At 39.7% G+C, this 27,753-nt stretch overlaps 1 protein-coding gene across 1 annotated transcript; it reads left to right on the top strand.

Annotated features, from left to right (window-relative positions):
- The first annotated feature begins 487 nt into the window (after positions 1-487).
- On the top strand, positions 488-27,495 carry LOC140481645 (arginine and glutamate-rich protein 1-like). Its single transcript, XM_072578162.1, has 4 exons — positions 488-1,043; positions 19,446-19,671; positions 23,392-23,475; positions 26,604-27,495. The coding sequence occupies exons 1-4, from the start codon at positions 739-741 to the stop codon at positions 26,769-26,771; spliced, it is 783 nt and encodes a 260-aa protein (XP_072434263.1). The 5' UTR covers positions 488-738; the 3' UTR covers positions 26,772-27,495.
- Positions 27,496-27,753: the final 258 nt, after the last annotated feature.

The raw sequence follows: 27,753 nt of genomic DNA, 5'->3' as shown, positions 1-27,753 counted from the left end.
GCTTGAATCTATGCTTCCTGGCTCAAAGTTAGGGACAGTACCACTATGCAATAAAAGCTTTCTCTGTCAGATATCTTTGAGTCACATGATTTTGTTCTGCAATGTTATTGCACACCTCTGGAGCAGGTAGGGGACTTGAACCTGAGTCAGATGCAGGGACACAACCAGTGTCTAACAAGGGTTTTCCCTGTCAGATATCTGCTAGCCTGATCCGAGGTATTATTACACACATCTGGAGCAATTTTGAGGTAGGATGTTATTACATAGCTCTAGAGGTGGTAGAGGACTTGAACGCAGGTCACCTAGCTCACTAGGCATGGACATTACCACTGCACCACAGCAGCCTCCCGGATGCGTCCAACCACACACGCGCACACATGGCTGGCACGCTGTGACGTTCCCCCACCAACAGCGCACAGCAGGCGCTGACAGCCGAAGCCGCTCGGCAATCTCCGGAGGCGCGGTGCACTGTGGGTGCAGGTGCCGAAGCCTCTCTGCCATATTTACCAGCGCCGCCATTTTGTCGCTGTTTCCATCGCGTCTCCGTGGGCGAGGCCTCGGGGAACCTGCGGCCGCTGGAAGCCCTGCAAGCCGGGGGAGCGGCAATACTCGAGCAGCGGGCGGACGGGAAGCGCGTTCAGGTTGCCCCCCACCCCACCGAGAGAGAAGAGGAGGGGGGGGAGAAGCCTTCGACCGGAGCGTCCACCCCACCCGGTGGCTGCGGCGGCGGCGGCGGCGATGGGCCGGTCTCGGAGCCGCAGCTCGTCGCGCTCGAAGCACGCCAAGAGCAGCAAGCACGGCAAGCGGCGGACCCGCTCGCACTCGCGGGACAAGGAGCGGCCCCGCAAACGCTCCAAGTCCCGGGAGAAGAAGAGCCGCCGGCACGCGGCCAACCGGGAGTCGCGCTCCCGCTCCCGCTGCCGGACCACGCCGGAGCGCATCGACATCTTCGGCCGCAACCTGAGCAAGAGGAGCAGCCTGGATGAGAAGCAGAAGCGGGAGGAGGAGGAGAAGAAAGCCGAGCTGGAGAGGCAGCGCAAGATGTGAGTGTCGCCGTTTCCGCGGCCTGCCCCGAATCGCCGAGGCCTCGGCCTCGATTTTGACAGCGTCGCGGAATGGTGTTGGGGTGGGGGGAGGAGATTTCCTGCTGGGGGGAGGGGCCTGTGCTGGCCCTGGGAGTAGGCTTGGGGAATGGGCAGGATGTGGGGGGGTTTGGTGGGAGGCGGCCGAGGGTCCCAGACCTGCTGCGGGGGTTTCAGTTTGGTGATCGATCTAAAATGGCAGCCTCCCCACTCAGTTAAAGAAAGAGTGCCCACATTTTTATGTCCTTCTGGAAAATATAAAGGTCTGACTCCCACTTGTACTGGGGGGAAGAGGGGGTGGTTAGTACGTAAACCAGGAGTACTTGATCCTTCTGTGCTATTTTAATATTCGTAGTTTATTTTATAAACTTCCCATATGCCACCCTGTACATAACCTTGCAGTGATTACATTAAGTCTGTTAATCCTTGGGTAAGAGTTTTGCTAATATACTGTACTAGCTCAGTGCATTGTTTTGAGCGGTTTTGGCAGGGTCATTCCCTATGAAAAGGTTATTTCCCACTGGTTGTTGAAGACAGCACATTAGATTGGCTATCACCCTGGCAATTGAAGAGCTTTTTTAAAAAAGTTTCTGTACCATTAAGGATTTTTTTCCAGTGGAAAGATATGAAATTGATCTAAATTGCATGTGTTTGAATTCTGTAGAAAAATAGATGTCAGCATGTTGGTGCTTAATGGGTATTACAAACCCATTAACATTCTTGTACTCATTGTACAATGCTTTCCAAAGTTACACCTGGAATTATTTTAGATTAAAATGTGTGCTAAAAGTATAACTTTATATGTGTTTAGCTTGCAGTCTGCATACTTATCAGGTTTATATCCAAGACCTTGAAAATGCACTCTGCTGTTGCAGGTTATTCTAGAGATAGGTTTATATTCTTTGAGTCCAGAAGAATGAATGGTTGATCTCATTGAAACACACAGTTTCTAAGAGTTGACAGGGTATGTATAAGAAGGACTTTCCCTTCTGACTGGGGAATCTGCAGTCAGGATCTGGAGTTGATTATTTAGGACGGAGATAATTGTCAGTTCAGTTGAGATCAATATCTTTTAGACACTGAATTAGTGACTTAAGAGCAATGGGGCAAGCTGAAATTGAGGTAGATATTGAATCATGAAGCAATCTTGGCCTGTTGTTGATTCCTTTTTCTTTTTGTTTCTGCCCTCCAAGAAGATCTTGTCTGTGGAACTCGTTGCTGCTCATTGACTCTATTTCTACAAAACTGCCAGCCACCTGAATTATCTACTTTTAAAAGAAGTTCTCACCTCGTCTTAGTTACCCTTGTTAATGTTTCTGTCCCCTGGAACTACTCTCCCCTTAAATCTGTCATTAACACCCCTCTCAAAAAAAGTTAGTGATATTTCTGCCCATCTCCATCTCCCCCAACTCCTTAATATCTTGAACTTACCTGTTAATTTTATTTCTGTAAATTCATGTTTGGATTGTTTCAATAAGATTTCCACTCCTGCCAGTACTAAAACAGCTCTAACTGAAGCCATAAATTTCATTTAATGTTTCTTTCTGTCTGGTGTGTTATCTTTTCTTGACCTGCCAGCAGCCTTTGAGACTTCTTTCTACCATCAACTTCTCATATATTTGTTATTCAGCTGTGTCAGACTGAACATATCTGGTTCCATTCTTCTTCCAGTCAGATCCACAGCAATTTCTTTTATTCATATTGCAATGCCAGTGCATCTCTGAAATTCTTCAAAAATCTCCCCACCCCATTGCAACATCATGTTCCAAATAGCTGAAAATTGTTGTGCCACTTTCTTGACATCCAGTACTGGAAGCAGTATTTTCCTCCAACTAAGTATTGGGATTGGAAGGTTTTCTTCAGTTCCTTTTGCAAACTTTATTCCTCTGCTACCAACTCCCATCACACTCCCTGTCAACTGAGGCCAGCCCAGCTCAGTTGTACCCTTCCTATTGTATTTGACCCAGGTCAGTTTTTGACTACATGTCCTTGCAGTCATGAAGACCACTACCCTCCATGTCCATAATATTGTCTGACTTTTGGATGTAAGTTTGCTCACTGAGCTGGAAGGTTTGTTTTTGGAGTTTGTCTGACTTTGCTCAGTGTAAGCTCATCTGCTGCTAAAACTCTTCTTGTGCTTATGGTAAATCTCTTTGCCAAATCCTATGCTTTTCTCATAGGCCTCCATAGATTTGGGGTATTCAAAACTCAAAATTTGTCATCCTAACCTGCAACAACTTTGCATTCATTCATTTCCTGCTGACATGTATTTAACTCTGGTCTGCTTTGATCTCCTCTTTGACCTCCCATCTCAACACAGTTGAGTTTTGTGCTCCCTCAGTTCTGATCTTGTACACCACCTACTTTAATCACTCCATGGTGCTTTTAGCTACCTCAAGCGCAAACATTAGAATTCCATCCCGAAAGCCCTTGATGCACCTTTAAAAACTGCTGATCACTCTTGAGATGTTTACCACCTTTAGAAGACTTTATAAATGTGTTCAGTTCCATTATTCGTTTACTGCAAAACCATTTTTAGTACAAAATTAATTTAATTTCAGCTAGTCTGTTATCTCTGTATTGAATTTGTTTACTGCATATGCGGAGAGCTTGAGCTATAAGCATATTTCAGTATAAGGAAAGTCAAATGTGTCGTGGTCTTGCAATAAGTGATTGTTGCAAAATATGCCCAGTACACACATTTCTGGTGTCTCTGCTACTATGTAGACCACCCAAAAGAGATTCTAATGATTAGAGGACACCCCCTTTCTTCCACGGTGTTGACAAATCTAACCAATTCACCTCAGTTTTGTACCTGCTTCCAACCCACCTGTTGCCTTCCATTTTCCTGCATGTTCTATATTGGTGAACAACCATGGCACAGGCTAAGGAAATGGTAACAAAGCAAAACTTGTGGGGAAGAAAATTTGTGGGAGATTCATAAGAGTTCATGATAAGAGTGCTTCAAAGTCATTGAGGAAAAGACATTGCAAGGCAAACAGGGAGATTTGTAGGAGAGAAGTGGAGGCAATTAAACACTCAGTTTTGGTTTTTTTGGATAGCTGTCTGAGAGAACTCTGCTGCAATACAATAAGATAATTTTAGGGCTGTAATCCAATTTTGGGATACAGATGTAAGCTGCATATAAACATGGATCAAGAAAGAAAGATGTTTGGTTCTCCACTTTTTTTTGCAGTCTAAGTACTATTGTCCATTACTGGCTTCCACCCCAGGGCTGGTCAAGCAAAAATTCTGAACCCATTCACTTATTCTGTTTTAATCTAAAGTGATGTTGCAAGTCTTCTATGTAGTTCAGGTCCATTTTGCTTTGTGTGGCTATTAAATCAGTGATGAAACTTGCCTTAAAATCAATACTGCTTATTGGTTCTTTATTAAAATATAGACAACCTCAATTCATGCTTGTAAAATTAACACTGTACAAGGTTGATGTGGGATTTTGATCTAAAGACATGTCTTAGGGGCTTGATAGTCGCTTTTCTCCTTTTTGAGTAATTGTGTGACTTGTTTAATGGAGAAATTATGTCGATTGTGAACTAAGTCGTCTTCATTTCTTTTCAGAAGTATGTATGTAAGTGGAAATTGAAGCAAAGTTAGAACTAATTCAGAAACAAAGGGGAATTTCTGTGCTTGAAAATAGAATGAGTACCAATCTGTGTTTGTCTATATATCTGCTGCTGTGTATTTCAGTTTTACTTAGATTAAAGATAAAGGTTTTTCAGTTCACCTTCATCTAACACTAATTAAGAAGTGAGAAGATAAAAAGTAACGTCAGTGACCTATCACCTATCACTTCCTCCTCTAACTTTCTAACTTTGCTATTGCTAGTGTTGTCAGCTATAATTCCTGATGAAGGGCTTATGCCCGAAACGTCGATTCTCCTGCTTCTCGGATGCTGCCTCACTTGCTGTGCCTTTCTAGCACCACACTCCCAACTCTGATCTCCAGCATTTGCTGTCCACACTTTCTCCTTACCAGCCATTATCAAATGCTCCCTTCCCATGTCTACCCATCTGATCCTTTTCATGTTATTCATTGAGGTCATATCATTGTGAAAATCAGGTATGGGATAAAGTTCATTCCACACTTTGCAACCCCCTCTCCCAATCTCCACGTATTTTCCAAAGAACTTGGAATTGCATCCTCTCTGATATTAAGTTGACATTTCCCAAATAATTTATCACTTCAACTCTTCCAAGGCTGCTGATCATTGTTGTATTGCAAATGATCGTATGCCTTGGAATCTCATAGGCTAAAATCTATCACACTACTGTATCTGCACTCAATATCCTATATTATTGGGGTTATAAGTTCCAGGAGTAGGAGGAAGTATTCTTAACCTATTAATTCTCACCTCATTTTCTCCTTCCCAACTTGCACAATAATGAAAAGATGTGCATTATTCAAAATAAAGTTTTGGGTCTATGAAATTTCATCAGATTTCGTTGTCATTTGTGTGGATGCTTTCTTTCAAAACAGCTGAGTGGCATGTCTGCTTCGAAGCTAGGATGAATTTTCCTAAAATCAAGTGTATCTATCAGGAGGTGACTTGAAATTAACTGGATTTGCTACTGTAAGCTTTGAAAGTGCAACAGTCATTTCAGATGTTATGTTGTAACCTTATTGTAATTCAGTAGCCCAGTCTTTAATTTCTAATATTGCAAGCATAATTTCTTAAATTATTCATGAGCTATGAAGTACATTATAACAATGCATCAGGAGTGAGAGTTCAGACATCCTTTGATGAATGAGTGTGTGTGTGTTATATATAATATATGCTACACATGAAGAATTAAGCTAGATTCAAACGATACCTCTTTATATCCCTTCATCTGTTCTGACGAAGAGGCCAGTGGATTTGAAATGTTAACTCCATTTCTCTCTGTAGATGCTGCAAACCTTCTGAGTTTCTCCAGTTTATTTCTGTTCCTGGCCCTTAGCTCTTTTCTTCCTTTAACCATTATGTAAAAGTGCAAACTTTGTTGGAGAACAGTAACTCCTGATTATTTTAATATAACTTATGAATGTTGAACCATCCCTGTTCTCAAATACACTTGGAGTAATTGCTGAACAGTCAGGATTGAAATATTTTCTTCTCTTCCTCCACATAATGGTTGCGAGCATTGTGACCAATCTCTTTGTTACTTTGGATGAGTGTTAAATTTGAGCTGTTATTGATCTGTTTAATGTGGTGCAGCTTTGACGTGTATTTATCAAATGAACCATGTGAATGTTCTGGAATATAGTTTTTTGAATGCTGCTAAAAATCTCAAAAAATTGATCCTAGAGACTTCAGTTGGCAGACGTAGACTTCAAATGCAATCATGTAAGAAAAAGAACAGAAAAACACTTCAGAATCAATGTAGGGTGAATTAACCAACAACAGTATTTTATCCTTTGCTTAAATCAAAATCCAGATTTTAGATAAAGTGGTTGTCTATTTTTGTACATAATGTATATTAGCTGATGCAACTATTTAACTCCTAAAATAAATGGTCCAGTGGTACAAGTACAGGTCTAATGTGCTTGCTCTGCTCCCACATCCTTTTCTTTTTCAAATTTGTTCCTCATTTAATCCCTTTATGTGTGTTGACATGCTGTCTCCTCCAGTCACCATCTCTCAGACATTCCATTGGTGCACCGTCCTACATATTAAAAAAAATGCAATGTTTCTGTCTCAGTCCTGACTTTCAATATACTTTTGTCTCACCTTTTTGTCTGGTACTTCCCTGGCCGATTTCACCTTAAATTTAAAAAGGCCTGTACTCATCAAACAATCAGCTTGCTTCCTGATTCATTACCCATCATGCTCATTGACCTACTGTGGCTCCTTATCTAACATCACATTTGAAATTTTTATCCTTGGTTTACTGTTTCTCCATAGCTTTACCTTTTTACATTCCACTGGTCAATTCACCTTCTGAGATCTCTGCAGTTACAGACACTTGTGCATGGCTGGTTTGATTCACTTTAACTATGTCTTAAGTTTTCTAGGTTCTAACCTTGTGAATTTCCTACCTAAAACTCTGGTTCTGTGCATCTCTCCCCTCTTAAGATACTTTATTAAGGTTTTGGTCATCTATCCTAATATTGTCTTGTCTGGTTCTGGTTCTTTTTGTTGTCACAAGTATTGCATTAGGATGCTTTGCAATGTTAAATGTGTCATTTAAATAAAGTTGTTCAGTATGTTACATTCAGTCTTCTATGAAAAGCCCCTTCTGTTTAGGAACCAAAAACATTTTTCTATATCCGGTTAAATTCCTATCACTTACCCTATTTTGTAAGAATACACCATCTCAGTTTTTTAATTGGTTTTTGTGTTGCCTCACGCCAATTAGTTGCATGGTGGCACAGTGGTTAGCACTGCTGCATCACAGCGCCAGAGACCCAGGTTCAATTCCCACCTCAGGCAACTGTCTTTGTGGAGTTTGCACGTTTTCCCCGTGTCTGCGTGGGTTTCCTCCGGGTGCTCCGGTTTCCTCCCACAATCCAAAAATGTGCAGGTTAGGTGAATTGGCCATGCTAAATTGCCCGTAGTGTTAGGTGAAGGAGTAAATGTAGGGGAATGGGTCTGGGTGGGTTACATTTTGGCGGGTCGGTGTGGACTTGATGGGCAGAAGGGCTTGTTTCCACACTGTAAGTAATCTAATCTAAAAAACTAGACTTCACACTTACTTTCTGAGATTTGTATGCGTAGGGTAAAGCTCAGGCTTCAGAATATTCCCACTATTGACTTACAAAGGTTTCATATAGATTGACAATTATCTTTTAACTTCTATATCTATACCGAGTTCCTGGTATTCTATTCACCTTTTTATGACTTTATTTACTTGAGATGCACCTTTGTCTTGGGAATGTAAGCCCTTGTCCTTTCTGCATGATTTTATTTACACATTTGTGCTACGATTTTGTTTCAGGTGCAGCAGTCTTCATACTGAGGTATATATACCTTAGATAAACATAAAAGATCTCCAGGCACTATTTTAAGTACAATATTTTCTCCGTGTGGCTACCGTTAATTGACCCCGAATGAATATCACCAAAACAAACACTCTGATCATTTTCTGATTGCTATTTATAGGGAACTTGCTTTTGAAAATTGATTACCATCTGTGTCTGCAGCTGTAACATCAGAACTAAGACAGGATGAAGCTCTTAATCTTCCTCTGCCATTCAGTAAAATTTTGGCTGACTATACTGTGCAAGATGGGAAATGGTGAGCTCGTTGTACTGCACTTAATTACAAATGTCATTTGACAAGGTTCCACATAAGGGCATTGTGCAGAGCGGGAGTTCATGGTGTCGGGGTAACATATTGCTAGGGTTAGAAGACTGGTTGGCTGGCATAAGTGAATCTTTCTCAGTTTGGCAAGATGTGATGAGTGGGATCTGCATGGGGTCTGTAGTGTGCCTTCAACTTTGTAAACATATATCAATGACTCAGATGAGACAGTCGAAGGCATCATGGCCACATTTGCAGATAGGAACATAGAAACAGAAGAATGCCATTTAGCTCCTTTGAACTTGTTCCACCATTTAATTAGATCATGGTTGATCTGTGGCCTCAGTCCATGTACCTACCTTTGGTTCATATCCCTAATACCTTTACGTTACAAACACTTATCTGTCTCGGATTTTAAATCTACCAAGTGATTCAGCATCCACTGCTTTTTGTGGCAGAGTATTTCTTTTTGTATAGAAGTGCTTCCTAACATCTTTCCTGAACTGGTTTGGCCCTCATTCTCAGATTATGCACCCTAATTCTAAAATCCCTAACAGTGAAAATAGTTTATTCTTTATCTATCCTGTCTTTTCCTGTTAATATTTTGCAGACTTTGATCAGATCACTCTTTAACCTTCTAAATTCTAGAGAAAACTGGCCAAATTTATATAATATCTCATAACACAAAGATGACAAAGATAGGTAGGAAAATATGTTGTGATGATGACATAACAAGGATGCAACTCTAGATAGAAGTTGAGCAGATGGAATGTAATATGAGAAAATGTGAAGTTGTTCACCTTAATGGAAAGATTAAAGTAAAAGTCAATAGTCACTACACGGAACAGATCAAAGTAAAGAAAATAGATAGTATTGCTGTGAGCACATATAATTGATGTAAAATTATAGGTATCCAGCAAATTGACTTGGTTTTTCCCTTGTTGGTCTCTTACACACATGCCCAAACAAGATAGCAGGCAAATATCTAGCGAGCATTCATAGTATTATTGGGATGCATTACAACCAGGTATCTAGGTAGTTGTATAGTTGCAATCATACTCAACTGTTCCATCAATGACCTTTCCTCCACCATAAAATCAGAAATGGGGATGTTTGCTGGCGATGTGATGTTCAGAATCATTCATAATTCCTCAGATGATGAAGCAATCCATGTGGCAACACTTTGCGGCAGTGAGTAGGCCCAGCAGTACGGACTTGTGACATTGGAGGAGAGTTTGCGTTCCTGGTGGCTTCTAGATTATCAAGGCGGGGTCCTAACATTGACTCGTGACTGTTACTGCAAAGTATAGTTTGTTTCCAATGGCGTCCATGTCCAGCGCAGATTCAAGGAGGTAGAGATGGTTTGGGCCCAGTATGAGACCTAGAGGCATCAGTGGCTGCATTGGCAAGGTGGGCCCAAAGCAGACTCGTGGCAGCAGTGGAGTGAATTGGACAGGTACAGTACCAGGCAGTGTCAATGGTAACTGCATTGGTCAGGGTGTCAGTGAGGGCAAGTGTTGACTTTGGCTCCGGCAGCAATGGAAAGGCTCCCCAGGCCCCTGGCCCACGACTGAACTCTTAACAAGAAGGACTTGAAAGTTGGACATTTTTTCTTTATTTCTTTATGGTTTATTTTTACATTTTATGATAGCGTGAGAGAGCTGTAATTTTGTAGCAAGGTACATGTGACAGTTATTAATTCAAATAACAGGACAGTGGTACCACTTCATTTGTTAAATTTTGAGACTTTAAGTTCACTGTCATTGCCCAAGCTGACTGAAGCAAAGTATGAAAGTTCTTTGAGGTTAAATATGCTGGCACCTAGTTTACCTGGTTGCAATGTATCTCAATAGTTAAAAATTAATTTGGAGAATTGTATTAGATGTTGGAAATTGCAAAAGTACATTTCTTATATAAGAGCTTTCTGAGGTCTGCTTTTAGACAATTCATTTGCAAGTATGTTCATGACCACAAACTTCCAAGTTTAGCACTTGTTGAAAGGTTTGGTTAACTTCAGTATATGAAGAAGCAAACAAGGAAAAGTTGAGTGGTTCATCAAGCTGTCAAACGCTCCCTTCATTAGTTAGTGCACATCTTAGGAGAGACAGAAGAACAAACTCTAGACCAATTCAACAAGGTAAAATGACAAATTCTTCTCACTGCCTAAGATGATCCAAACAAGTTCAGGAACTCAAACAGCAAATGCTGGAAAGGCTGAGCAGGCCTGGCAACATCTGTGAAGAGAAATCAGAGTTAACATTTCAGGTCTGGTGACCCTCAGGTCTGATGAATGGTCGCCAGACCTGAAAGTTAACTCTTATTTCAGCAGGTCTGGCAACATGGGAAGAGAACTTTTCCAGCAATTTTTGTTTTTTTGTTTCTGATTTACAGCAGTTCTTTTGGGTTTTAAGTTCAGGAACTCGGGACTTTTCCACCTACCTTTTTTTTGTATCCAGTACTATTAGCCAAAGCAAGGGACTAATCCTGATTTTTTTGTTAACCTATTAGTAGTGACACTGATACTATAGTACTGATTTTGTGCTGATATCTTTCAACATGAGCAACTATGCTTGTGGGAACTGAACTAATTCCCAAACTAATGCAGAATCTGCTTTCCATTGCACAGATCATTTGAATTAACCTGTTTTTAGCAGCGTCTTGTTGAGCGCTTTTGGAAAGGCTTTATGTACATTGTTCAGATATAAGTGTTCAAATGTGCCTTATAGTTTTACTGAAATCACATTCACGGCACTGTATTTGGTTCCCCTACAGATATTTTGTTTTCATATTTCAGTACTTATTTTTCAGTGTGGATAATTGCTCATTGCTGCCTTTTTGTTCCATTTTGTTTAGTATTGTGAGTTTAAAATCTTAACTGCTTGTTTTTAATCTTGGAATCGCTTAAAGCAGCGTTTGGAATAAGTTACCTCAAGGAATCTTCATTAGCTCACTTGCATCCTATGAAAGAGCTAAATGTCAGCAGTTCTGCAAAACATGAAGGCTTGGCAAAATTACACTTTTGCCCGCATGAAGTCATTCCAAGTAATGTTTTTCAGTGGATTTCTCCTTTGATTACCAAATTCAATTAATAGCTGACCAGACAGCTTGTTCAGCAAATCAAAATAACCACAAAAATTCTGAATGTCTTGGCAACTAGTTGCTAATTAGTCATTTATTCAGATGTTGGTGCAAATAGAAGATTCTGCCTCATGTGACTGGTTTTCATATAGACTGGTGAAGTCAGTTATCATGTGGTCGGCAGGGTAATGTGTTCACGGTGCTGATAATTCATGGATCAAATAATTTAAATTGTTCACAGGGCCAGATTTAAATGGGTGTACAAAAAGTGCATTAGTGTTGAAAATAAGCAATTTGAAATTAGTAAAATTGAAACACAAGGACATTTGATCAGAAATGCCAGAAAAGGACAACACAAATCCTGCAAGCCTTGAGAAAGATCCAAAATGGGTAGTCATGTTTTAGAATCTGCCTTGTCACATTCAACTATCTGAGAGTCCAAATTTACTCAGACTTATGGATGGAAGTTCCCTTTGTAAATTGCAAATGCTCTTAAGAAAAAGTCTCACTTATATTATTGAGGAATGGCAACTAATGCAAAAATGTCTCTCTTTACAAGTAATTAACAATCTCACTCATAAACCACAAAATGGCTGTTGTAGAGAGAAAAATCCCATTAAGCAATGATCTTTACAGTTAGGACAGAAGGTAGGAAAGATTTACTTGGCATCTGGCCTGATGCTTAAATTGTATTCCTGAAATATTATTACCATTCTTCAGAAACATCTTTGATTTAATTGGCACAAAATTCTTCAAATATTGTGGATGGTAAATCTTCTAATCTTTGCAAGGAGGCATGTTCCAAATTTGCTCGAGACAAATAGATCAAGTGGTATAGACAGGATAGATTGAATGAATCCTTAGAGTATAAAGGAGGCAGGAGTATACTTAAGAGGGAAAAAGGGGACATGAGATAGCTTTGGCAAATAGAGTTAAGGAGAATCCAAAGAGTTTTTACAAATACATTAAGGACAAAAGGGTAACTAGGGAGAGAATAGGGCCTCTCAAAGATCAGCAAGGTGGCCTTTGTGTGGAGCCGCAGAAAATGGGGATGAAACTAAATGAGTATTTTGTATCAATATTTACTGTGGAAAAGGATATGGAAGATATAGACTGTAGGTAAATAGATGGTGACATCTTGCAAAATGTCCAGATTACAGAGGAGGAAGTGCTGGATGTCTTGAAACGGTTCAAGGTGGATAAGTCCCCAGGATCTGATCAGGTGTACCCGAGAATCTGTGGGAAGCTAAAGAAGTGATTGCTGGGCCTCTTGTTGAGATATTTGTATCATCGATAGTCACAGGTGAGGTGCAGGAAGACTGGAGGTCGGCCAACGTAGTGCCACTGTTTAAGAAGGGCGGTAAGGACAAGCCAGGGAACTATAGACTAGTGAGCCTGACGTCGGTGGTGGGCACGTTGTTGGAGGGAATCCTGAGGGACCGGATGCACATGTATTTGGAAAGGCAAGGACTGATTAGGGATAGTCAACATGGCTTTGTGCGTGGGAAATCATGTCTCTCAAACTTGATTGAGTTTTTCGAAGTAACAAAGAGGATTGATGAGGGCAGAGCAGTCGATGTGATCTATATGGACTTCAGTAAGGTGTTCGACAAGGTTTCCCATGGGTGACTAATTAGCACGGTTTGATCTCATGGAATAAAGGGAGAACTAGCCTTTTGGATACAGAACTGGCTCAAAGGAGAAGATCTTTGGAGGTGGAGGGTTGTTTTTCAGACTGGAGGCCTGTGACCAGTGGAGTGCCCCAAGGATCGGTGCTGGGTCCTCTACTTTTTTCATTTACACAAATGATTTGGATGTGAGCATAAGAGGTACAGTTAGTAAGTTTGCAGATGACACCAAAATTGGACGTGTAGTGGACAGCAAAGAGGGTTACCTCAGCTTACACGGAATCTTGACCAGATGGGCTAATGGGCTGAGAAATGGCAGATGGAGTTTAATTCACATAAATGTGAGGTGCTGCATTTTGGGAAAGCAAATATTAGCAGGACCGATACACTTAATCATAAGGTCCGAGGAAATGTTGCTGAAAAAAGAGACCTTGGAGTGCATGTTCATAGCTCCTTGAAAGTGGAGTCGCAGGTAGCTAGAGTAGTGAAGAAGGCATTTGGTATGCTTTCCTTTATTGGTCTGAGTATTGAGTACAGAATTGGGGCATCATGTTGCGGCTTTACAGGACATTGGTTAGGCCACTGTTGGAATATTGCATGCAATTCTGGTCTCCTTCCAATCGGAAAGATGTTGTGAAACTTGAAAGGATTCAGAAAAGATTTACAAGGATGTTACCAGGGTTGGAGGATTTGAGCGATAGGGAGAGGCTGAACAGGCTGGGGCTGTTTTCACTGGAACGTCGGAGGCTGAGGGGTGACCTTATAGAGGTTTACAAATTTGAGGGGCATGGATAGGATAAATAGACAAAGTCTTTTCCCTGGGGTCGGGGAGTCCAGAACTTGAGGGGAAAGATATCAAAGAGATCTAAGGGGCAACTTTTTCATGCAGAAGCTGGTATGTGTATGGAATGAGCTGCCAGAGGAAGTGGTGGAGGCTGGTATAATTGCAACATTTAAGAGGCATTTGGATGGGTGTATGAATAGGAAGGGTTTGGAGAGATATGGGCTGGGTGCTGGCAGGTGGGACTAGATTGGGTTGGGATATCTGGTCGGCATGGACGGGTCTGTTTTCATGCTGTACATCTCTATGACAAATAATTGACAAAAGATACTGTCAAAAATGCAGCATTGGTTTGCAGATAGGAACCCATCACTCAAAAAATTGCAATCATAGTGATGCATGAAATAGTTGTGAAAGATGCACTCTAAATTGCTTAGTGGCATCATCTTCATAAGTCAACATTTTGACTTTCATTTCCCATAATATCTTAAGAAACATTTCATCTGATGATACCCCTAATCAAGTGTAGACAGCCCATCAAATGCCACTTCCTTTTATTGGTTTTAAACCATCGTCAAATTACTAAAATATCTGTAGAGCATAGAATATTGCAGCGCAGTTCAGGCTGTTCAGCTCTTGATGTTGCACCAACTTGTGAAACCAATCTGAAGCCCATCTAACCTATACTATTCCATTCTCCTCCATACGCCTTTCCAGTGACCATTTAAATGCCCATAAAGTTGGCAGGTTTACTGCTGTTACGGGCAGTGCATTCCACACCCCCTACTACTACTCGGAATAACGAAACTACCTGTGACATCTGTCTTATAACTATTACCCCTCAATTTAAAGCTATTATCCCCTCATGCTAGCCATTGCCATCCAAGGAATGGCTCTCGCTGTCCAACCTATCTAACCCTCTGATTATCTTATATGTCTCAATTCAGTCACCACTCAACCTTCTCTCTAACAAAAACAGCCTCAAGTCCCTCAGCCTTTCCTTGTAAGACCTTCCCTCCATGTCAAGGAACATCCTCGTAAATCTCCTCTGAACCCTTTCCAAAGCTTCCACATCCTTCCTATCCATGATCAGAACTGAATGCAGTACTCCAAATGTGGTTGCACTATAGTTTCATACAGCTGCTGCATGATCTCATGGTCTCAAAACGCAATTCCTCTACCAATAAAAGCTAACACACTATGCTTTCTTAACAACCCTATCAACCTGGGTGGCAACTTACAAGAATCTATGTACCTGGACACAGATCTCTCTGAATTGAATTGAATTTATTGGCATGTGTACCAAGGCAGAGTGAAAAGCTTTGTCTTGCGAGCAATACAGGCAGTTCACATAGTTAGGTAGCATTGATAAGTAAATAATAGGTAAACACACATCCACGTCCCTGCTCATCTACGCCACCAAGAATCTTACCATTAGCCCGTACTTTGCATTCCTGTTACTCCTTCCACAGTGAATCATCTCTCACTTTTCTGCATTAAAGTCCATTTGCCACTACGCAGCCCACCCCAGCACTTTATTTACGTCTCTCTAATTTACAACATCCTTCATCACCATCCACAAATCTACCAACCATAGTGTCATCCTCTCACCTGGGTCATTTATAAAAATGACACACAACAGTGGACCCAAAACAGATCCTTGCAGTACCTCACTAGCGATTTCTGATCCAAACTGCTAAATCACCCTCATTCCCATGCCTCCACATATTGTACTTGAAGGTTTGTACAGCATACATTAGTTGTCAGTTTCTTCTTGTCTTTTTGATTAGATTACTTAGTGTGGAAACAGGCCCTTCAGCCCAACAAGTCCACACCGACCCTCCGAAGAGCAACCCACCCAGACCCCTTCACCTAACGCCACGGGCAATTTAGCATGGCCAATTCACCTAACCTGCACATCTTTGAACTGTGGGAGGAAACCGGAGCACCCGGAGGAAACCCACGCAGACACGGGGAGAATGTGCAAACTCCACACAGTCAGTCGCCTGAGTCAGGAATTGAACCTGGGACCATGGTGCTGTGAGGCAGCACTGAGCCACCATGCCGCCCCCGCTTTTTCAATTTTCTCTGAGCATTCCATTTTTGACCTGGTTCTCAGTTGTTATACACCTGACAACTGCTTTTTTGTTCGCACCTTTAATTACTCAATGCTTCCTGTCCCCTCATAGTTAACTTTGTTTTATGCTTCTTAAAACTCTAATGTGCCCCAGTCTGCTACAGCTCTTGATTATTTCCTCAGATGATAAATTGAGACCCAAGCTCTGAGTCTATCTTCTCCCTGATGTTTCTGATGCCTTACAAGACGACTTGGTGTTCCCATTTTGTCCTAATTTAGAAAGCTCAAACTGTTTTTAAACTGTTTTCCTTCTTGATATAAATAGAATGACAACTTTTAAAAATTTGACAAAAGTATGTTGGTCCTGCTCATATTAATGTTAGAGTTAATGTAGACATAAGAGCTGGATGTTCCAATAACTGTCATAAAGCTGGTACTTTTCTCAAGGATTGTGTCCTTGTTTTTTTTCAGAGGGGTCGTAAAATAGTCCAGGCTCCGAAACAATAGATGATATTTTAAGCCACAACTTTCATGTTTTAGAAGTAACCTATATAATGAAAGGGGTATGGTCAGCCCTAAAAGCTGAAATCTTTTTTGATTCGGTTCAACAGTAGCCTGTGTGGAAACTGGCTGCTAATCTCTCTCCTTCTGCCCTTCTAACTTTGACCTGTAAGCCTTTGTTTCATTTTTACTCTGTGTTTGAGTGGTTTGCTTATTGGGACTATTGTGTATTTTCAGAACAGCATAATTAAGTCTAGTTTGGATAGATGAGGTCTGTGGGTATTCTATATTCTGTTCTTTGTTTCATTCTGTAATTTTGTTAATAAATTTTTGTTTTAAAACCTGGTAGTCAACCTAGCTAACTTACTCTGGGTAATTTTCACTGTACGCTTACTGAAACAAATTGCAAAGTTACGGTCTGGGCTGCCTGCTTGAGAATGTTTTGAGTGCTTGAGCCTACTTCTGAATAGTCATTGCAGCAACATGGACTTGTGTAATGCGCCATGACGCTGTGAAAGCCCAGAGGCAGCAGACTCAATGGATACTACTTGAGAAATGGATGGCTCACATGGGCAGTTCCCCAGCATCTGGGGCAGACCATGTCTCCTCTATCCTTCCCCCTTTCACCCCCACCCCAAAAAAAATCCTTAACATCAGAGATTTCAAAACCTTGATTAGCTCCTGGGTAACTATTAAACTGATGCACAACTACACCTCCCTTGACGACTCCTGTCGTTAGGACCCATGACAACTGACTACATGTTGCCTGCCCTGATACTGTTCTTTTGCCCCATCTCCCACAAAACACCAGCCCTGACAACCATGCACACGCTGTCATGCACATATATACACTGTAACTCTACATGTTGCTGCTAGACATGGAAGTCTCAGATTTCAGGTATGCACTGTATTTCTGAAGTAACCAGGCTCTAGATACCTAACTAGAAATAAAAAAGCCCAATAGCAGCATTTTTTAAACAAATTACACTTGTTGGAATATCTGGAACAAGATTTACTCTTGAAATGGGAATGATTAAAGGATCCTATCATACTTTGATTAAAAAAACAAATACAGGTGCACAATCCTTTATCTGAAATGCTCGGGACCAGCAGGTTTTTGGAATTCAGAATTTTAAAAAATCTTACTGGAGGAGTAGACTCACTCAATAAAATGGGCCTTGAGAGAGAATTGAGGCCTGCTGGTGCTTGGCCACGCCCCCACACGTCTCAACTGAGTGACATGCTTCGAGTGGGTGTCGACTTGGGTGAACTGTTTGCATCTGAAAATGTGTTGGTGGAAAAGCGCGGCAGATCTGGCAGCATCCAAGGAACAGGAGAATCGACGTTTCGGGCATTAGCCCTTCTTCAGGAACTGTTTGCATGCCAAACAACCTTGATAATGAGAAAAAAAACTCTCAAAAAAACTTTGGAGCTTTTCAGAATTTTGGATAAAGGATTGCCTACCTGTGCTTGAAAATTTTCAGTCAGAACCTATTAATACATGTATTTATGACCTGTTTAATGGCAGTAAAAATATACTTTGCAAACCAGGTTACACAAAACCATTACCAATGCTTCTGATAAATTTTGCTTTTGCAGCTCCTAGAGTACTTACTTTCAGTGAAATGAATTTTATGCATTTTTGCATTCCTTAATTAAATGCATTAAGATTATATCCCTATAGGTTCTTTGATGTACTCATGCTACAAGCTTGGACTGGTTTCATCTGTGCCATTGGATCTTGTGCGATCACACTCAAACTTGGAGGAGGAAAGCATGAGAATCCTGCAGAATGTCTTCTGTAGATTGATTAATTCAGTACATGATTTTTTTTTGGAGGTACCATCCATAAAGGGGAGACAGTGCCATACTGAAAGTTGTTACAGGTTATTATTTGAGGGTCAGTTTGATGCTCTAGGTTCATGGGTTCACATCCTATTACAGCAGTTGATGGAATTTAAACAAATCAATAAAAGGTTTTGGAATTGAAAGCTAGTCCCAGTAGTGCTGATGATGGAACTGCTATTGATCGTTGTTAAAACATATCCAGTTCACTCATGTCTCCTGAAACATAGGATTCCAGATACACAGAAATTTGATTGACTCTTAACTGCGCTGAAAAATTGCCACCCTGTTCAAAGGCAATTCAAGATGGGCAGCAAATGCCACCTTTGCCAATGACACTCCTATCCCATAAAATAATAAATTTTAAAACGTCTAGGCAGACTGAGGACTAAGTATGGTTCCCATATATTATGGGGGGGGAGCAGAATTAAGGAGGTATGGAGAAATAAACCATAAAAAAGTGGGGAAGCAGGTATAAGGAAGGAGGGGAAAATAATTATTACATAGAAGTATTTTGCAGCCAATTTAAGTGGTTTTGAAGTGTAGTCACTGTTGTAACACCAAAAAAAAAGGAAACCAGATTGCACACAACAAGGCCCCACTAACAGTACGCAATTAATAATCAATAAACTGTTCAAGCATTGTTGTCTAATTAATCATTGGTCAGGTCTCCAGTGGTGAGTTCCCCTGCTCTCATTCAAAATAATTCTAAGGGCGCTTTTAACTTGCACCTGAGAGAGCTGAAGTTTTATTCACACTTTCAGCGGCTTCCTTAGTAATATGGTTCAAAGTTTGGGAGAAGATTTGTAGCTCGGGTGCTCGTTGTTGTGGTTCTGTTCACCGAGCTGGGAATTTGTCTTGCAAATGTTTCGTCCCCTGTCTAGGTGGCATCCTCAGTGCTTGGGAGCCTCCTGTGAAGCGCTTCTGTGCTGTTTCCTCCGGCATTTATAGTGGCCTGTCTCTGCCACTTCCGGTTGTCAGTTCGAGCTGTCTGCTGTAGTGGCTGGTATATTGGGTCCAGGTTGGTGTGTTTGTTTGTTGTTAGTAATATGGTGCATAGTCAGCATATGTTATGTGCAGTTGTGTATGGATTGGCCCACAATATTCTGATTTAGAATGGAGGCTACTATCCCCAGATTAATAATAGAACTGTTTGTTCTTGGATTTTCCCACTTTTACATGCTTACTAATTGTTTTCTTTCCTACACTTAAGTCGACAGCAGGAAATAGAAGAGAAGCTGATTGAGGAAGAAACTGCAAGAAGAGTGGAAGAACTTGTAGCCAAACGTGTGGAAGAAGAGTTGGAAAAACGTAAAGATGAGATTGAGCGTGAGGTACTCCGGCGTGTCGAGGAGGCCAAGCGCATTATGGAAAAGCAACTGTTGGAGGAGCTTGAGCGGCAGCGACATGCTGAGCTCGCTGCACAGAAAGCTAGAGAGGTAACGCTCGATCGTTGGAAAAGCAAACGACAGTCCATGGCAAAACTTTCAGTCGCAGTCAATGGTCACCACTTAATCTTCATCAGTAAATGGAATCAGAATACATCTTTCCCTTTTCCAGCAGTCTGCAGTACCATAGCTTTGTTTTTCATAAGTTGTATTTCTTCTGATGTACAAATGAACATTTTGTAATGGTTTGAGATGCTAAATGTAGTTTTTAATTAGGCTACACAAAGCATTGTTCCATGGCATTTGCTCTTTAAATTCAAGAACTTTTGGTAAAAAAAAATACTAATGTGCCAGCATAATTTCTGTTGAAAATCTTTTCCCCAGAATTGAGTTTAATTGAAACTTTTGCCATGGCTGCAGAATTTTTAACCTAACCACGCAAAAGCTTTTTTCCTTAAGGCTTTTCAGTCTCGCAATTTGCCCTTCATTTGTGTAAACACTTTGTATTTCATCCTTACTCCAAGTGGCTTAGTCTTTCCAAAGCTGAAGTAGGTCAATGTGGTTGAACTTGCAGTGCTTGCTCATGGCAAGTGGTTTATGTTTGCTATATATCCATCTTAAATCAGATTATAAAGGGGAAATTTTATCTTGAGGTTTCTGATATCAGCCTCCATTTTATTCAAAGGATTCTTGTGGGACTGGAGCTAGTCCTTTGTTACCCACCTCCAGCATGTAGTTATAAGTGCCTATTCCTCCCAAGAGGGCTATTGGCGACTGGTGAGTCCCTCTTTGAAGCTAGACATCCTATATATTCAATGGTCATGGTATTAGAAGCTGGAAAATGTCTTCCTGTGAAATAGTGAATTGCTACTTCTGTTAATTTTGCTTGCACTCATCACCCCTGGATTCTGAAATGAAATGTTTAGTTATACAGAAAAGTGCAGTACCTAGCTGACCATTCAACTTCAAAACTTTTCACATTAACCGTTTGAATATAAAGTGACTTAGGGAAGTGGTGGTGCAGGGTAATTTCACTGGACAACAGGCTAGTATGTGGAAACATGGGTTTGAATCTCACCATGGCAGATTTGAACTCAATAAAAATCTGGAATAAAAAGTTGGTTTAATGGTGACCATGTAACCCATTGTCAATTGTGGAAAAGTACTTTAGGGAGGGAGATCTGCGATATTCCAGATCCAAAGCTATGTGGTTGACTTTCTACCTGTGGGCAATTAGGAATGGGTGATAAATGAAGGCCGAGCCAACAAAGCCCTCATCCTGTGAATGTTTTACAAACCACCTCATTGTGAGCATTTTCTTTCAAGTAATACATTTAAACTTTAATGCCAGGCATTGTGTAGAATTAGAACTAAAGCAAGCAGTAGTGCTTTATTTACCATATGATGCAAGCAATCCAGTGTTGCTTTATAAAGTTTTATACAGCATGTGGCCCTATGCATTTATGCTGACACCCTGTTCATACTGACCAAAAAAGTTGAAGTCCCAGTTCCTTTTCTGTACATTCATGCCAAATATTTACAGGCCATGTCAATGACATTATAAAAAATAATTAATTTTCCTTTGTTTTATAATTATCAAAAGGTTTTATTATCTCTCTCAAACAGCCCCTGCCTTCGGGTAGGTGTACATCTTTTTTGTAGTTGATCAGATTTTCTTGTAAATGATGGAAGGAAAAAATGTCATAATCTCATGATTGTCAAATTGAAACCACAGACTTAAGTTTGGATCTTTGCTGCCCCTCTCCTTTTGTTTATTTCAGCATATTTGACTTTCATTTTATGCCTTCCTCTCTTCCCCTGCCTTCATATCTCAATTCAGACCTCAAACGAGATCGAAGCCTAGACTCAGACCTAATGCACAGCAGTCATATGACCTTAACACTCAAAAAGAAATCCACATGTAAAGTTCCTTACTATGTACAAGAGATAAAAAAATATACTGTAAGCTTTAATACCCCTCCTTTTCTGGAAGGTAAGAATGAATTGCATTTGTTTGTCTTATGCTATTTCATGTTGACAAACGGCATTAGCACATTTAGTGGTTGCCAGTGCATCAACATTGATGACTAAGACTGTATATTACTGGCCTGAGGTCTTCAAAGGGATGGTGGTTAGTTTGTTTTGTTGATGAAGATGTACTTGTTATTCCTCTAGAAATATAACCACCAGAACTTTGGTTACATTGACTTATGATGTATTTTACAAGTAATTAAGTTTTGGTACCTAAACTTGCAATTTCTTGCTTTAATCCGTTGACATCGTGAAGGAGTGTTTTTTTTTGTTTACTCAGTTGGTCTGTCACAAAATTTTTCATTTCAGAATTTTCTTGTTTGCAGCCTTGAAGGGGAAATCATTCTACATTTTCTTTACATTGAATGCATCAAAGAGCAGCATAAAATGTATTAGGAAAATGCTACAGTTAATTTAAATGACATTTTATAAAATTAAAGACCTTCAAATTGAGTTTATATTCTGAAACACTATTATAAGTTGCATGATAGCCAGTGCTGCCTTATTTTTGTGTTTTCATTTCATTTTAGTTGTAAGTGTTCAGCATATTGATATACTGTAAGGTGATGTCTATTATGTTATAATTTGCATTCTAACTTATTTGTATCCAGGTATTTAAGTTCCAGGGTTGATGAGTGTCAGCTTGTAGCACATTACTAATCATAGTAAGATCATTTTTTTCATGTTTCTTCATAGTTTGCTTGGCTTCATGTTAACATTGTCATCCTACAGACAAAGGGCAAATTTCCTGGGCCATTCACAGTACAGAAAATATAATTTTCCGTTCTGTGTACATTGTGAAATTGTAAACATTAAACACCTACTGGGTGTTTGCCTGAACTTTGTAGCGGAATGACCTTCAAACTTTCAAATGTATTTAGTAGCTGAAGTACATCATAACAAAAATCTTTCGAGCCCAAAATCAGTATAAATCATTCAGCATTTACTCATTCCCTTGTAATAACAAACCTCCTTGATTTGAAAAGTTACTGGATCACAAATAGCTTAAATGGCACTTAATGTTCTCAGAACGGAACAAACCATCATTTCTCCTACTGTGAAAGGTGTTCTCAGTTCCACAGAAGGATGGATTAAAGTTTGTATTTTTCACTAACAGTAAATGTATCTTTCTTATTAATTGTTTGCCTTAGGAATGGTGATTTATATTGTTTCTTCTTACCGTAAACATCTGCATTCCTCAGCTCAGCCTACGTTGTGTTGTGTTTCTTGTTATTGGCTGAGCTGCTGATGCAGGTGTTGCCAAGCTAACAGTACAAATCAGTTTAAAGAGGAAGCTGGCGCATATGGCAGCCGAGGAGCACACTCTGCAGGACACTGGACGAGACAGTAAATATTCAACTTTTAATGCTGATTAATGGCGTTATAGGTAAAGAATACGTAGGTATTTGTAATTGCTGAGAAAAACTCTATCTTTTTTATTTTTGTTAATGTAATTGGTAAAGTTTCTTTAGCAGTTGTATTGTGTGGTTTAAAAATAGTAATATCAGCAAGCCTGACAAAGGAGGGTTTGGGTCATTGCTGTTTGAGGGCTGGGGTGGGATGGTTTAAACCCAGGAAGAATTTAATTAGGGGCAAAATAGTTCACAAGAATGGCAATAAAAATGTGGCTGTCTTGGGCATAGTCAGAGGAAGGAAAGAATACTAAGGGAAGGAGCAGTTAGTGTAGATGCAATATTAAAATTATTTCTCTCTATTAACATTATATTGTCTCCTATTTAGGAGGAAGAACGAGCTAAACGAGAAGAACTTGAGCGAATATTGGAGGAAAATAATCGAAAAATAGCAGAAGCTCAAGCTAAATTGGTAGGTTTCAATAAGATTAAATTAATGTATTAAATGGAATGGAGCAAATCCTTCTCTTATTGTGAAAGATGTTCTCAATTCCATAGTAGGATAGACTAAAGCTTGTATTTTTCACTAAGCGTAATTGTATCTTAATTGCTTGTCTTGGGAATGGTGATTTAGAGTGTTGCTTACCATTAAACATTTGCATTCCTCTCTTCAGCCTGTATTGTGTTGAGTATTGGTGTTGACTGAGCATCTTGATGCAGTTACCAAGCTAACAGTATAATTTATTTTAAAAATGAAGATGGTGCATATGACAGCTGAGGAATCTTTACCTCTGTTTACCATAGAACATAAAGGTGGTATTCTTCTAACAGAACAGAAGGGTTTGACCTAATAAGATGCAAATGTAGCAACAAAAATGGCATATTGATATTAATTTCCAAGCATGAGGGTACCAGTTCATTATACTTAGTTACAGATGCAAAATATATGGCTGTCATCCTGTGAGGATAGAGGGATTATACATCCCTCTTTTGTCGTTTTTCACACAGGAAGAATATTCTTTTGGGTATCCTTACTTTATGGTTGCAGTGTACTTCAGCTCATTAAGGAACTTCTAAGTGTTAGCTACTCAATCCAATTATAGTAACTCCACTGTCACTGGCTCAGGATGTAGTTCATGTCATGTTTTCAAGTCTCTCAGTATCTGTGACTCAATACTGACTCAGTGCATGTCTTCAGCCTTATTATTTGATACATTTCTGTGTTGGGTATTTCTGAGTTTGATGCAGATGAGTGCTTCACTGCTTGACTACTGAAGCTTCTAAGTTCTGGTTCTCTAGCTAGACTACAGAGTTCTTGATTTTACACATGGATATTCCTTGTTAAAATTCGCAGCGTTCTTGAGCATTTCTGTCTTCCAATCATTTTTCTGTTCTGGTGCGCACAACTAAGGCAATGGCATTGTGATTCGCACAGCTTTTCTCAATATCAATTACAAACTGGAATCAGCTTGCCAATTCAAATTAAGTAGCCAGAGTGCTGTGTTTGCTTACTGGAATTGATTGATTTTTTTGCTGCTTTCCCATGGACTGGGTTGTTGCTGAAAACATTTCATCTAGCTTCAAGTTCCTGGGCACGCACTTAACTCAAGAAAAAACAGTTGAACAGCTCCCCCTCTACCCCCCCCGCCCCCCCCCCCCCCCCCCCCCCCCCCCCCAGCCAAAACAACCTACTAAAGGGTGCAATTTAATACGTTCTCAACTAAGATATGATCAGCGTTGTATCATTAACACTATATCAACCCAAGTACAGCCATCCTGTTTGGTCTCCCTTCTAGTTCTTACTCAGACATTGCTCGAACCTGTAAATGTTTGGCCTTGCCATTCAATTTGAAGTCTTTGTCAGAGGCAATAGCCAGTTTCTCTACGGTAATTTATTTGACGATTGTTTATGATCCTTTGTGATTTAATATGGATGATATTGTCCAAGCAACAAAATAGTTATTTTAATGACAAATGGACTGTTGAAATCGAGGAACCTTGACTTCAGGACTGTTATCTGGTTCTACTTGATTTAATTGAAAATGTCAAACTTTGGCCCAATTAACAAAGAATGGCTGCAGCTATCATATTTCAGGATTTTCAAAAATTTCACAGTCTAACGGTCAGTATGGTAGAATGTTTCATGTTACAGGATGGCATGGACCTCTGCAAACTCAGAAGCAAATCTCTTTAGAGGCAATGATAGATTTTTGGGGCAGATAAAATAGCTCTGTGATCACTAGGGTTTCAAACGATGTCCCTGTCATTACTAACCGCCTTTGCTTTAGTGGTATAGGGAAGGACTCAACGCACAGAAAATAGCTACTTATTTTGCAGACTCCCTGTTTAAAATCCAAAAGTGTCCTTAAACAAGTTGTGTTGTGAATGTCAAGTAATAGAATTACAAATCAAGTTAAAAGTCCATGAGTTGCAGATGTGACAGGTTTATGAACTCATGCAGAAACATAATTTGCTTTCAGCATCCAAAAAATTAAAACTATAGAGATGTTACATGGATGATATCTAAACATTAATGAATTCAATTGCAGTAATTCCATGTGAACACATGCGATCCAAGTATTGTGCAGGTCTATGACTATATATCAATGATTCATAAGACCCACTTACCCATGATTCTCAAGACTTAAGCTCCTGAGCCTTGGGAACTGACTTTTCAGCAATATGCATTTCACGTCTGATATTTCTTCTCATGGTATTATCTTGCCTCAATAATAACCTCACTTCTGATACCCAATTCAAAACCAGAGCTCATAGTTCTGAGTGATTAATACCTTTGATACATTATTGAACATGTGCTACATTGTTGAAGGTAGTTTTTTATTTGTTGCATTATCTGTGTAGATGGATTTAGAGAATCCCAAAGGACTATTCAAATGAGAGCAGGTGTATTTTGATGTCATGGTCAATATTTATCTCTCAGCTGACACTTTGCATAATGTTTAATAATATTTATCTCACTTGTGGGATCTTGTGTGTAAACTGGCTGCTGCATTTCCCAGTAGGTCATTACTGAAAGCAATTCAAAAGTATTAAATGGGCTTTGGAGTATTTAGAAAATAAGAAAGACACAAGTTGTTAGAGTATATAAATGTGAGACCTTTTATATAAATTATACCAGGTCAAGCCTTGATTTCAAATTATAAATGGGCTCAATTTCCTTAGTCCTTTTGACAAGAAGGTATATTCTACGACAGCATGGATCTATACGGTAGGCTGATCTGAAACATTTTTATTTTTTGTGTGACTGCTATCTGCCCAAAAGAATCAGAATTATGTGAATGTTTTCAGTGGTGAATGCACTCTTGCCATTCAGAGGTTTTTCCGTTTCAGTTGTTTTCTTTTAATGTCTTGGTGATTTAAGGTATCTTGGTGCCTTTTGAATCTGACAGCTAAAGGATTGGCATCTAATATTGGTTTCCTCTATGACTTTTACTTAAATGTATCTCAGAGAATTGAAGTCATTTCAGAGCAGGTTTACCTGAGCTTGCTATTGTGATCCATTCTCAAAATTTCAACTTGTTTTCTGTAATGGAAACTGTTGATTTTTAAGCAATTGATTTTTAAAATTTGAATTTACAGGCTGAAGAGCAATTGAAAATTGTTGAAGAGCAAAGAAAAATCCATGAAGAAAGGATGAAGCTAGAGCAAGAAAGACAGCGCCAACAAAAGGAAGAACAAAAACTGATCCTGGGCAAGGGGAAGTCCAGGCCAAAGCTGTCCTTCTCACTGAAAAGCTCTGTTGGATAACTTTGTGCTTGTGTTCTTTTTTTTAACCTTGTAGCTTCATGTTGAAGTGTTTTTGGAAAAGACAAAGTTCGAATGATCAGATGTGGGCTGTGCTCTACAACATTTCTTAGCAGAATGAGAAATGTGATTTTAAAACTGAAATCCAACATCCTGTTTATCAGTACAATGGAACCCTGTATAGAGCATCTCTGATTTGTAGATGTAAAATGTTCTCAAACAAATCATCCTCATCAGTTTTCTTCACAAATTGGCTGTAGTAGATTGGGACTTTGAAAGATTAAGGGATCTTCACAGAGATGATCTAAAGATGGGTTCCGCTGTCGTGAACTTAGCAAACCCAATGTGATGTAAATGTTAAGTAGTATTGGGATGATGTAGTAATATCAACTGTAAATGAAGCAAATTAGCAATGGTGCCCATTTTAAATTCATTTGTTTTTGATCTGTAATCAAAATCGATAGCCCGACAAACCCTGAATTAACCGTGGAGTCTGTCTGTGGTGTGTTAACAAATTCAATGCTGTTGTCTCTGGAATGGCTGCTGACATTCACAGGTAAGGAAACTCACCACATTCTGGGGGCATGGAGAATTATTGTCTGGATCTGCAGTACACATACCTCTTAATGTTCTGATTTGTTTTCATCATTTAGCAAAAGTTAGCGTGCTTTTTTCCCCATATTGTAAATGTACAAACTACACAAATAAAAATAAGATTTTAAATGCACTATTTGAATTATTTCTTTATTTAAAGAACTTTGGAAAACAGATTGCAACTGCTCTTCATTGTCTCACTGAGATTGTGAGAAAGTATATATACATGATACTGGCTAGTTATTGAACGTACTGATAAGTGTGCTGTTAGTATAAAGAAATTGTGACCAAATAACAAGCATGTGGTGAATTCTAACATCTTTACCAGTTGTTTTTCCCATGCTGCTATAGCACACTTTGTTGTGGACAGAATAACAGTCTTAAACAATAT

This window comes from Chiloscyllium punctatum, chromosome 9 (genome assembly GCF_047496795.1).
Source record: "Chiloscyllium punctatum isolate Juve2018m chromosome 9, sChiPun1.3, whole genome shotgun sequence".
Taxonomy (NCBI): Eukaryota; Metazoa; Chordata; class Chondrichthyes; order Orectolobiformes; family Hemiscylliidae; genus Chiloscyllium; species Chiloscyllium punctatum.
The sequence above is the reverse complement of the archived record's forward strand: the minus strand, read 5'-3'. Positions and strand labels throughout refer to the sequence as shown.